Below are 12,684 nucleotides of genomic sequence, written 5' to 3' on the forward strand. Positions count from 1 at the left end.
CTCTTCCTCCTCTTTGATGGGGCTCTCATACAGGATTCACAAATATCCAGAATTCCTGTGCTTGAGCACAGCCAAGCAAGGACTGCAGAAGCTAGGCTCTCTTTGCAAAAGTTAATTGCCTCATCATCACCTACCATCGCAATGAAGGTTCCCCCTGTTCTTCCACCCCTTGGCACATAGCTTTCTTTCCTCTGTTGATAATTTTGCATCTTTCAAGGCTGTTTAGTATTCAGTCAGCCAGTGCTGGGCTATGAATGCAATCTGCTCACAGAAACTACTGTATTTCACATGACTGTTTTCTGTATTCCACTCAGCACTCAGGAGTGGCAGCTAGAGCCTTTCTTCCCCTCCAGAAATGCATAAGCCTTGCATGAACTGTAGCACAGATCTGATTTGCAATCAGACAGGCAGCTAAACAGAAGTAGATTACAACTGAGCTTTGAGGTCAAATGCAACCTTCTCTGGTCAGGCATACACAGCCTTCCCTGCTTCTCTCCTTCCCTGTACGGCTGGAAGGGATGCACCTATCTTTCACATAGCAAGTGAATTTCAAAGTTCATCAACTCACCCCAATCTTCATCACTTATCCGAACAAATGAACGGTCTCTTAGAATCCTAGAAAATGTTATCAGGAAAAATGAAAAAGAAGGATGAACATGTGTCTGCACAGAAGTGACATTCCATAGTTAAACAGAAAAAAAACCCCATAAAACAAAAAAATTTCAGATTTACTTACCCAGCATTGTTTATAACAATATCTGCAAAAAAGAGAAAAGAAAAGAAAATGAAACTACATGAACACATGCGCTGATAAAGTACAAACTTATTTCAATTTTTCTCTCACTTCTAAAATTAACATACATGACAGGTATAACACCATACACACATATTCTGTTACTGTTCTAGAGCTGCTGTCCCTGATCAGGGACATTCTAACATTGAACAAGGATTACAAAAATACAAAACATTTGGGAACAGACAAGCCTCAACCTACCAAAAGAACAAAGATCGACACAGAGGAAACACTGAGAAGTGCTGGCTACCTGGGAACATAACACCTGCAGGATACAGCCATCCTGCTCAGGTTTGCAACTTGTTCTGAATTCCAGAGTTCTCCACGCTATACAATTAGTGCCACCCTCTTTGTTGGGGTAAACCCAAATAATAACAGGTATCACCACCGAGGAGCAGTTGCAAAGCCACTAGAGCAACTTGGATCATAACAACTCTTACAAAGCATATCTCCTTTGGTTCCTGTTAGCTTGGATCATGTATACTCTTAGGCACTTAAATGTTTAAGTTAAGTGAGTTTAAACAGGAACAGCACATCCAAAATAGAAATTTACTTGTTAGATATAACACCTGAAGTGTTTTCTTAATTTGTACCTTTACATAATAGAAACAAGAGTCTTATTTTGAGATTTATAGTTCTATTTCAAAAAAATCAAGACAAAGCAGCTGCCATTCAAACTTAAAGTGAGAAGCCTCTGTATTTGAGTTTTAGGTTTCATCAATTTAGACCTACATACATCCAAGACTTGTGATTTCAATTGCAGTCACGTTGTACTTCACACACTTGTTTGCAAGTTCAAATCCATCATAAGCAGTGCAGTGGACAATAAGTTACAATAAGAAATAGGTAACTGTACCTATCCTCCCAAAAGCCTCAAGTGCGGTCTTCACAAGCTTTTCACCATCTTCCACTGAATCTATTTAAAAAAAAAGTACAACTTCTCAAGTAGAATAAACTGTATACATTGCACTTCCAGGATATCAATAGCTAATTCCATGGAGTTAAAAAGAATTGTGTCGAATCACAATATAAACTAAAATTTTGCCACTATTTGCATATGGCCTAAGGCACTCCCCACCACACAATGTTTGCCATTACAGCAAAAAAAAGAACCAAAACAAGTCAGAACAGTCCATTCCCATTTTGCCTCTGACAACTGCTGCTGGCATTTTATCAGGATCCAAATGCTGAGAGAACATATGAAAGAAAAGAGACTGGAGTATTAATTAAAAAAATGTTTTATGTCATTTGGTTTTAATGTCTCTCTCCCTACTCCAAATTACATTCCATCTGATTTATATAGTATTGGCAAGCTAGCAGTAGTCCTTTATTAAGCATGTCAACTTGTCATTTAACACAGTCCATTATTCCTGTAGATGAAATATAGTCTGGAAAAATAACATACCATAATTGGGTACCGCTTTCCCTCCTTTTGCTCTGATTTCATTAACAACTTTGTCAGCAGCTGAGGAGCTTTTGCCATATCCCTTGAAGTCACCTCCAAGATCATTCACTGTGCATCACAAAGAAATGAATTTTTCATGATTAACGCTCAGTAGGTTTCATGGTCTCTTCTTATTACCACATTGGATGTCTTAAAGAGTACTAACAAAACCTGCTGCCCCTAGATCCCTCTGAGAATCTTTGACAATTAGAGAAAAACAGTATGCCCTGTTACTAGATTAAAAAAAACATAATATGCCATATCATTTTTTTAAATAATTTGTGAAACAGAACACAAGATTTTTTTTCCTCCACCACGCATTCAACTTACAAGCCCTGCTGATGTTATCCCTCCAATAGTATTATTACAGTTCAGAGTTTAAGAGCTACCATGCCGCTCACAGGTGATTAATTCTGTTAATTCTGTTCTTCTGTCAAACTGCTGCAGCTACTGCATGAACTGTAAACAAGACCGAGAAGACTTTGTCCCTGCTTTCTCTTTAATTGAATGGCTAAAATGTTACTGGTAAACTTTGCTACAGAACAAATCAAGAACTTTGAACAAAGGAATAAGATCCCGCCCTGGAACTCTGGATCATGCTCCTGAAAGGGGCAGGAGCGCCAGCTGACACAGGCAGCTGCACTGTTTTCAGGCTGGTTTGTGTCCTGGGGCACGTGCCATTAACGGGACCCGCACTGTATCATTGCCATGGTTTACTGCATTTGCACATCCCACAGTTCCACAGAATTCATCAGAGAAAACCCAGATTCAGTCACAGTATATCAGGAAAAAAAACAAAACAAAACAAAACACATGACTGTTTCAACAGGTACAACACGCATTATAAGAAAACCAGAAGTGGCTGTGGGTTTATATACAAGACTGAAGAGTCTTTTGCAACAGTGAACACCAGCTTTGTGCCTTCCAACTTTTGCAAAGACTTAAAGCAGCCAGCTGCAGTGAAGTCCACAAAAGATACAATACTCTTCTTGGTCTTTACGCTAAATAGCAACCCTACCTCTGTTACATCATCATAAAGTGAAACAAAGCTATGTCATGCCTTTTATTTTATTTTAAACTCTACATCTAAAGAGGAATATAGCTTGCAGGGCATGTGAAAAACCCATCTCTTCTACTGAGAAGTTAAAAGGCCTCATCTGGAATCCTGCATTCAGTTTTGTGTGCAGTATTTCAAGAAAAACGTGGAACAGCTGGAGAAAATCTAAGTAAAAAACAAGTAGAAAACAAGTAAATGAGAATGCTAAAGCCCAGAGCGAACAAGCCATGGAGTCAACACCACCACCACAACAACAAACACACATACACACAAAGCTAACCCACCAGATGTGTAGAGCCAGAAGCAAAAAGAATTAAGACAGAACATGGCAACGTACTCAAGTACATTAAAAAAAAACTGATGCAAAAGAGAACAGAAGTGAGCTGCTTTCCACATCCAAGCTGAACAGATCAACAACTAATAGTCTGAACATGCAGCTAGTGCAACTCAGATGAGGCATTAGAGAAAAATCACAAGAATAGTGAAGCGTTAAAATAGGCAAGGTGGGAGGACTGCTCAGTTCACAGCACTAAAGGTCTTTAATGTGACATTACACAAAAACGAGTCAGGATCAGCACCAGGAATTCTAACCTCCTTTTGGGAAAGAAACACACAATTTTGTGCTAAACGTTTACACAGTGCCATTCAATTACAGAATCTCAGAATGGTTGAGGTTGGAAGGGACCTCTGGAGATCATCTAGTCCAACCCTCCTGCTCAAGCAGGGTCCTCTAGAGCATATTTCCCAGGATCGCATCCAGGCGGGTTTTGAATATCTCCAGGGAAGGAGACTCCACCACCTCTCTGAGCAACCTGTTCCAGCGCTCAGTCACCCTCACAGTCAAGAAGTTTCTCCTCACGTTCAGATGGAACTGCCTGTGTTTCAGTTTATGTCCGTTGTCTCTTGTCCTGTCACTGGGCACCACAGAGAAGAGCCTGGCCCCATCCTCTCGACACCCCCCCTTCAGATACTTGTACACACTGATGAGATCGCCTCTCAGTCTCTCCTTCTCCAGGCTAAACAGGCCCAGCTCTCTCAGCCTTTCTTCATAGGAGAGATGCTCCCGTCCCCTCATCGACTTTGTAGCCCATAATGAGTCTTATTCAGACATTATAACTCTACTTCAGGCATGTTTATATATGTTTATCCTTCACCTAAAACAGCAATTTGCTGACAAACACTTAATTAGGAACGCTTTATGTGAGCAAGACTTTAACTAATGTTAGTTGTGTCCATACTAGAATTTCAATAGTTTAGCTAGATTAATTATTCAAATGATTTAAACATCTTTAAACATGTCGAGTTTGCTATTACACACGAGGCTTATGGTTATACCAATACATTAATAAAAGTAAGGACACCATGCTAACCTCACTACTACATAAAAACTACACCTTTCTACAGAAAGAAAGACTTCAGCTCACAGAATTTTGATATGAAAGACGGAAGTAACTTGTGCCATCATAGGCTGCATTCAGAAGGCCTTTATTCGTAAGTGAATTTCTGTGGCGATACCAGTTTACTGTTAAATCCTTTTAGTTTTCAAGTGTCAGCTTTCAAGCATCAGTTTTCAAGCTCGCACCACACTTTGAGAATTACTGTAAAACTAAAGTAGGAGATAGCGGTACCAATAAATATTTTCATATTCATCACTGTTTCTCACTGCAGTAGTTAATTGCTAAATTACACTTAAGTAGCTAATTGACATAGTGGAAAAAATGAAAGTGAATACTAGAGTTCAAAACTACACATTTAACATAGCCCCGCCTGTGTGAAGGTCAAATGATTTAGACTAAGTGACCACCACATCAAGAAGTTCCACAAAGGATACGGTGAAAGGGTGGCTTGCTCTTTTGTGTTATAGCACTACCTCAAACTAATTGGACAACTGAACATTCAGCTCTGCTTCCCTTTTAAGTATTTTCTGGATTAATGAAAATATATTGAGTACCTTGAAGAACTTTTCAAGTGGTATTAAATTAATATTCATACATAATAATATGATAGCACAATGAAGGCAGGATAACCAGTTTTGCTCTGAATCAACTTGTCAAACAGAATTAGTTTAAACATATGCTTGCAAAGCAGAATAACAAATTATTTGCTGCTGCCGAGTTCTTTTTTATGCAATCCAGCTGTGATCTTAGAAGTAATACGTTAATTACAAAGTAAAATGCTTCAAGAAGTACTGAGAACTTATTGAGGCTGTGCAGGTTTACTCCAGAGAGCACTTAAAAGCGGAAGAAAGCCTGGAAATATTTGGGAAAGTTCACAGAGAGGTAAAGCACCTTCGTGAAAGCATAAATGCAAATGAAACAAAAAATAAGCACAAGAAGAACAGAGCTATTCTAGGTTTTGAAGATGGTAAAATAACTCTGCAAGTGTCATAGGGAAATTAAAACAACAGATAAATAACATTATTTTAAGCTCAAGTTTTACATCATATAACTGTGAGTTGAGAACATCCAGGAGAAAAAAACAGCAGTAGCAGTTATGACAGCATGATAGAAGAACTCTTCTCTACATTTAGACTAAGGCTATGACAGCGTTATTAACAAGTAGGAGCAGACCAGTAGGAGCAAATCTTTTGGGTGAAACAGTTGATGCTGAGGATCTGACATCCACAGTGTACATGCTTCTTCAAAAATTAACTTTGTACTAGAACTAGTCTGGTGCCACACACTGAATGTCCATTTATGGCTGGAGTTCTTCGGGTACACTTCTAGACTGCATCTTCCAGTCTGGTTTCACCCCAGAGAAACTCTATTAATGAGCTCCACAAGCATCCCACAAAGCAAACCAACATACAGATAGATGCAATCAGGAGAGATGCTGCAAAAGCATGACCGTAATCCAAACTAAAACATTAATGCAGACACACCTTCAGGTAAGTTGGAAAAAAAGAAACAGCAGGGTATGGAGATCATTCAGTATGTGAGAAAAAAACAAAACACCCCATTTCTCCCCACTTGCAAGTTTTTCGGGTGAGATGTGTGACAGAGACACCAAGAGTGACAAAAAAAGGCAGCAGCAAGCAGCCTTTGAGAGAGAAGAACTCAATTTTGGTTGCACTGGTCAGTGTAACCAAGCCAACACCAACTCACTCAACAGGAAGTGAGTGGGAATGAGATGTGGGACTGCACAGGAGGTTAAGAGAAAAAAATTCCTAGGACCTAATGGCACTCCTTTAACTACAGTATTTGATCACCGTTCTTACTGCAGACCTTCACTTACGTAACAAAAAAAGTTGTTTTAAAGAGACAAGGCCTATGTCTTATATCTGCTTTTGTTAGAGAAACTCAGAGACATTTGCAAAAGTAACTTCTCAACTCATTTAGGTCAGAATCGTAAGACACCTAGAGTAAAGAAATGCAAAGCATTTACGAGCTTGAAAGCACTACCATAATCAGTGACTAGACGGATTTTGGCAAAGGCATGGAAACAGCTGCAGATAAAGAAGAGATGAAATGAGGTGCCATTTCCACAGAGAAACAAGAAGTTGCCCTTACAGTCAGTTCTGACCTTACTGATTTAGCTATTGTGCAATAGGCCAAGAGATAAAGGAGCATGAGCAATAGTCAGGCAATATAACACATTCTCTTCCAGATCACTCTGGAAAGTCAGAACACTACTAAATAGATAGTATTTATACAGTTAAATATTTGGGCTGCTTTAGTAACCTAATTCTTGTTAAATAAGAATTTGAGATGAAACATTCATGTTCCCAGTAAATAAGGTAGGCACGAAAGACAGCAACGACCAAAAAAAACCCTTCTAGATTCTTTTAAAGTATTTTTTTTAATTGTCTACACAAAGACTTTTTGTAGTTCATCAACAAAGTAAAAATAATCCATTTATAAAAGTTTATAAAACGAGATTAGGATTTTTATTTGAAAAGTTACTAAAAATCAGTCAACAACTTCTTGCAAGTTTAATTACATACTCAACAAAGTCTGTTTAACCCTTTAATCTTGAACGCATCAGCAATACCTGTACAAATTCACCCACAGGCACTGAAACTGCAGATACCAACAGCTGAACAGTACACAGGAGAATAATTTAACCATAAGAATTAGCTTGTGATATGGCAGTTTGTATGGGTAAATACTCTTTGGAGAGGTTTCAACCAAATGATTATGAAAACTCTGACAAAAATCCTTTACCAAGAGCTATTTGGTACGGTCATGAGGACTAGATGATGGCTTTTACGCACGATGGCTTTGCATAGAGAAACAATGCAGTGCACTTTGAGCACGCTCTGTGTTTTCTGAGGACTACTGATACTGCACTACATTCTAATAATTCCTTTGCTTGGAGAAAGTAATAGAAGATAAGTGTTTCACATTTTCAAAAGGCCACATTTGAAGTTTCTGAAGAGTGCCTAGATAACATCTTTGCTGGCCACAACTTACAGCAAAGATTGGTATGTATGGATGAAAGTCAGGTCAGGATGATGATGATGATGATTCATACCAGCTTTCCAGCAAAGACAAGCCCGTGGACAAATTGGGGTTACTTTTTTCATAAAATAAATAAAGCATGAAAATGAAATTTAAATCTCAAGAGATAAGATAGAAAACTATTAAATAACAAAGGTTACTGTCAAAAAGGGCACGGACTGTTGAATGCCAGCTATGTAAAAAGGCAAAGGTTACTGTCTAGATCAAGTTAGTTAACATAAAACTTACCAACTACGGAAGCTCCTCTTTCAGCAAAAGCCAGAGCATATGCTTTGCCCAATCCTAGTTTAAAAAAAAAAAAAGTAAAATTGTCTTCTGCATTACAAATCAGAGAGAAAGCTACACAAAAATGAATTGCATTAAGAAAGATGTACCACATTAACATAAACACCTTGTGGGTTTAAAGTAAAACTGTATTGCATCGAGAAGTTAAAGCTTCACATAAATTCAAAATATAAAAGTAAACTAACCGATAAATTTAAGATTGAACACCCAGTTAGAGAGAGAGAGAGAGAGAGAGAGAGAGAGAGAAAGCCCATGCTCACTCTTTGTTATTGCACTCAGAGGAACCATTAGGGAAAGCTGCCTGCTGCTAAGTTTGTACTTGTGCTAGAAAAGACATTTGTAAGACAGAAAGTTGAATGCCTTGATGTTTTGTAACCGTGCAGAAGGAGGGGCTGCTTCAAGTTAATTAATTATATTTTAAGCTAGTAAGATACTTGCTTAGTTCCAGCGAGTCTTGCAGATTTGAAAAAGAAACATGCACACTGAAGAAAATTTAACCGTATCTGAAAATGTATTGATAGAAATCCCTCCAATTATTTAGATAAAAAGGAAACACTTAATAGTGACAGACTACCCAGATGCACCCATAGGTTTACCTAGCGTAATAGCAGAAAATCATTTTTATGTCACCTACAGAAACTCTTACACCTTTACTCTGACTTGGACTCTAGGTGTGTTAAACATTAGTTATTTGTTATGATTAATAATTTACTTAGAGGGATATTATCTAATCACATCAAAAGTTATTGAAATCAACTATAAAGGTTCTTTTTCCATGCCAAAAGAAATTGATACTTGAATGATCAAATACCTATTTGTCCCTCAAAAAAAAAAAATTCAAACCAGCTGTCAAAAGCAGAAAACCAAAACTGTTTAGACTGTTTTGAAATACACTGACCTCTCTGTGTGAACACACAAACAGTTTGGAATTTTCCTTACAACTCCTATGGCTCTCCACAAGGGATGGTATCACAGGTGAGGCATACATACATCCACCGCTTGATGTAATCAAAGTCCCAGAAGAAAATTATGTTTTGGAGAAATCATGCAACTGGGAAGTCTAGAAAACCCAGACCATGCCCTGTGTGCCAGTATTCTCAAGTGACAAGCAAGGGCAGAGAACTTAAGAATCAAAACTAATCCTAAAGAAATATAACTTCAGTTTCATAAGGCAGTTAAATATTGACAGAGCTGCATGACAGACAAGAAAAATATTCTACAGTAGATTTGCCCAGGCTGAAAAGAAAATATTTTTTAGATGCCTCTGTGTGTTGTGAAAACAGGTCTCATTTTAAAAATGAACAAGTTAATGATCCAGATGTTTTGGATAACCCCTCAGAGCTGACCTGTTCACTGGGATCCAATCCAAAAATCAATCTCAGCAAACAACGCTATTATCAATGCTATAAACTGTGCTAAAAAAAAAAAATACTATTAACTAGAAAAAGCCAAATAAGAACTAATATGAAGCTAAGAGAACCTCCATTTGTCTTGGCTTAAACTTAATTAATCCCTTTTCAGAAAACCATTGTGAAATAAGACATCCTAAGACAGTTTTCTCTGTTAACAAACCACTTCCAAGCAGCCTAAAAGTACAGGTGACTGCATAGTTATACTTATGTCAAGCAATTTTTGCTTTGTGCAGTGCTTTCTTGGAGCTTTGTTATTGATGAAGTTTCTTGGTTTTGCTGTTATCTAGGGTCTTAACTTGCATTTCACTGAGATCTGTTATACAGACAGAAGCACATCAGTAAGTCTGGAAAGAGCTGAAGAGCATCCTACAAAGATCCGGCCTCAATTATTCTCAGGTTCGTCATTTTCAGGTGGCATAAATCAAACGTTCAGAGGCTTTCCAGAAAATTTCAGTCTTGTTTTTTTTTCCCCCCTGCAAGAAGTCACATAATCTAGGCCCCAAAATACCTCCTCTTGTTACACGCAGCTCCATAAGAAGGAGCTAGGAAGGCAGAACCTTCTTGAGGGATTATGGAAGAAACTCCTCTGGTAGCTAAGAACAACTGCAAACTTGACTGCTTTTTGTTGTGAACCCTCAGTCCATGTCTTCGCGCTGGAAGTGCTCGAGAAGGTGAAAGTCAAAGCATGCATTCAAGGGGAGAAAAGGAAGAAAAAAAACCCAACAACAACAGCAAAAACTTTTCCTGCCAAAACCAAACATGCCAGTGCAGAACCACCTTCCCCGGAGAGGCCCGGCCCAGCGTCCCACCGACAGCGCAGACCAGCCCTGCTGCGGCAAGACACCTCTCCCGGCCCTTTCCCTCCGGCGCTGCCCTCCCCCTCGTCCCGGCTCACGCCTCCCTCTCGCCACCGGGAGCCCGGCCGGGGCGCTCAGCAGCTCGGGGGCATCCACTGAAACCGGGGGCGAACAACAGCGCGCGAGGTCAAGCACGTTACAGACGTTAACCGCAACGTCCGAGGCACAACCAGAAGGAATGAGGATGCTAAGCGCAGCTGGCTGTCCGCTCGCTGCTGACTGGTGTCAAGTGCTGCGTCACCCGCCCCCCCGCCGCAGGTAACTGAAGAATAAAAAGCACAGCCGTGCCAGGGACACCGGGTTTGAGCAGGGCGCGCACAGTGGCTCAGGTCACTCCGCGACACCTCCCAGGCAGGGCGAGAGGCGCCGCCGGGAGCCCCGCTCACCGCCCGGCCGCGGCGCCTGCCCGCCACACCGCGGCCCCCTTCGGCGGGCAGATGCGTTTCTGGCAAGCGAAGCCGCTCCTCAATGTCAGCAGCCGCCGCGGAAGGGCACGGGGGCACCCGGCAGCGCCGCGGCCCGCTGACAGCCTCCCCCCCGGAGCGCCGGCCCCGGCCCAGCCGCCGTCTGCAGGGGCAGAGAGCCGCTCACCTCCGCCAGCGCCGGTCACCAGCACCACTCGCCCGTCGAAGCGCAGCGCCGCCGCCATGGTGCTGCCCGGCCCCGACGCCCCGCGCGCCGGGAGGGAGGGAGGGAAGGAGGGAGGGGGGAGGGGCGGAGCGCCCCGCCGCCCTCTGGGAAACGAAGTCAACGGCCGCGCCGCGCGCCTCAACGGCTGCGCCACCCGCCCGCCCCCAACGGCTGCCGGCTGAGGCGGGTCGGGGGGAAGAGGGCGGTGGGCGGCTGTTGTTCTCGGGCCGCGGCGCCGCCTCCTGATTGCGTTTCCATACCTTCAAACGCAAGGCAAGCCGCTTGTGAAATACTCGCTCTTTAACACGCGAGCCCGTCCGTCCTGCTCCACGGCACGCGCGTTTTCGCACATATGCCTGAAACAGGCCACAGGCGGGTAGGGTGGATTTCAGGGTCAGGCCGCCTGAGTGTAGGCATTGTGCCTCCGGTTAAAGTTGATCTGAAAGTTAATCTTCGCTGTTTCCCAGTGCAAATCACTGCTTTCTGTCCTCGTTTACTTGGTTGCAGGAGTTCTTCCGATCAAACGGTTATTGTGAAGCATACCATTTTTTAACCTCCTTGAGGGAGAGGCTTCACTGAAGAACTGACATTAAGGAGATGTGTTAAGTATCTGAGAATCTAGATTCACTTAAAAAAAATAATGTTATGGAAATATGCTAACTCTGGGGAACTACTTTTAGCTTTCTATATTCCTGCATCTTAAAAATGGGTTGTTTTCCTCAGGGAACTCAATGATCATACTGTCAACACATACATGCGTGAATCTATATGCAGAAAGCATGTATATGCTCCCGGTTTCCAGCCTTTTGAAGAGTACGTCATATTGTCATTCAGCCTAATTAAACATTACTGATTCACAGGTCCAAAACTAGTGAGTTAAAAATACACAAAGATGGAAGTTTTGATTTTGTTTCCCTCGTTCCTTTCTGAACTTGACTGTCTGCCATACTCTTTGGCATTCGGAGAGTAAACGCCCTTGCATGCAATTTCTCATTTCCAGACGGTGAATTCATTTATTTTAAAGCATTTCTCTAACACTCATCCTCTCAGGGTCCGCTTCATTGCTCTGTAAAGTCAATGCAAAGAAATCCATCGACTTCCCTAAGCATTGGCTCAGGCTGTAGATGAGTTTTTCAGAAACATCAACTATATTTGCTTCCAAATAAGCCTGCAAAATGGATAAACAGTTTCCTTTTTACAGACTGGAAACCAAGGAACGGCTGTGTAACATACACAACTGTGTAGCTGAGGGAGCTGGACGCAAATTCGCTACCCTGTAATCTTAGCCTCTAACTTCAAGAGACTAATCTGATTGTATTGTTTCTTATGATTCACTTCTGGCAGTTGGCAGTAACTATTCTTATAGTTTGTGGAACTGACCTATGCATTAAGTAGCGAGCATATCTATTCATGAGATCATTGCAGAATTGCTATAGTTTGGGTCTCAGTCCCTCAAAATGTAATTGTATTCGAGTATTACAAGGCTACTGCTACGGAGCTCAGGACTAACCTATTTAATCAGGACTTTCCAAGTACAGACAGGGATCTCTTGGAGTTCTTCCTTTTTCCAGCTAGCTCTCCAAGTCGACCAAGAGTGCCATAAGCCTGAGTATCCAGGAGCTGTAAACTCTCTGCTTCATTGTGTTGTCTGTCTTAAATCTGGGAGGTGCTAAGGGAATCAAGGACAGTGTAAGGAGTCCCCAGAATTCAGAGTAGCTGGCTATCTATTTTGTCTGGGAAATCATC

General features: G+C 41.4%; 1 protein-coding gene across 1 annotated transcript in view; it reads right to left on the reverse strand.

The window, feature by feature from the left end:
- LOC138064308 (peroxisomal multifunctional enzyme type 2-like) overlaps positions 1-11,200 on the reverse strand; it is a 66,799-nt gene extending 55,599 nt beyond the window's left edge. The window contains exons 1-6 of the mRNA XM_068926187.1: positions 10,900-11,200; positions 7,983-8,036; positions 2,199-2,306; positions 1,650-1,709; positions 737-758; positions 569-615 (exon numbers count right to left, since the gene is read on the reverse strand). Of these exons, the coding sequence (XP_068782288.1) occupies positions 569-615; positions 737-758; positions 1,650-1,709; positions 2,199-2,306; positions 7,983-8,036; positions 10,900-10,957 (349 nt within the window). The 5' untranslated portion in view covers positions 10,958-11,200. The remainder of the gene's footprint in view (positions 1-568; positions 616-736; positions 759-1,649; positions 1,710-2,198; positions 2,307-7,982; positions 8,037-10,899) is intronic.
- Positions 11,201-12,684: the final 1,484 nt, after the last annotated feature.

The sequence above is a fragment of the Struthio camelus genome, chromosome W (assembly GCF_040807025.1).
Source record: "Struthio camelus isolate bStrCam1 chromosome W, bStrCam1.hap1, whole genome shotgun sequence".
Classification (NCBI taxonomy): Eukaryota; Metazoa; Chordata; class Aves; order Struthioniformes; family Struthionidae; genus Struthio; species Struthio camelus.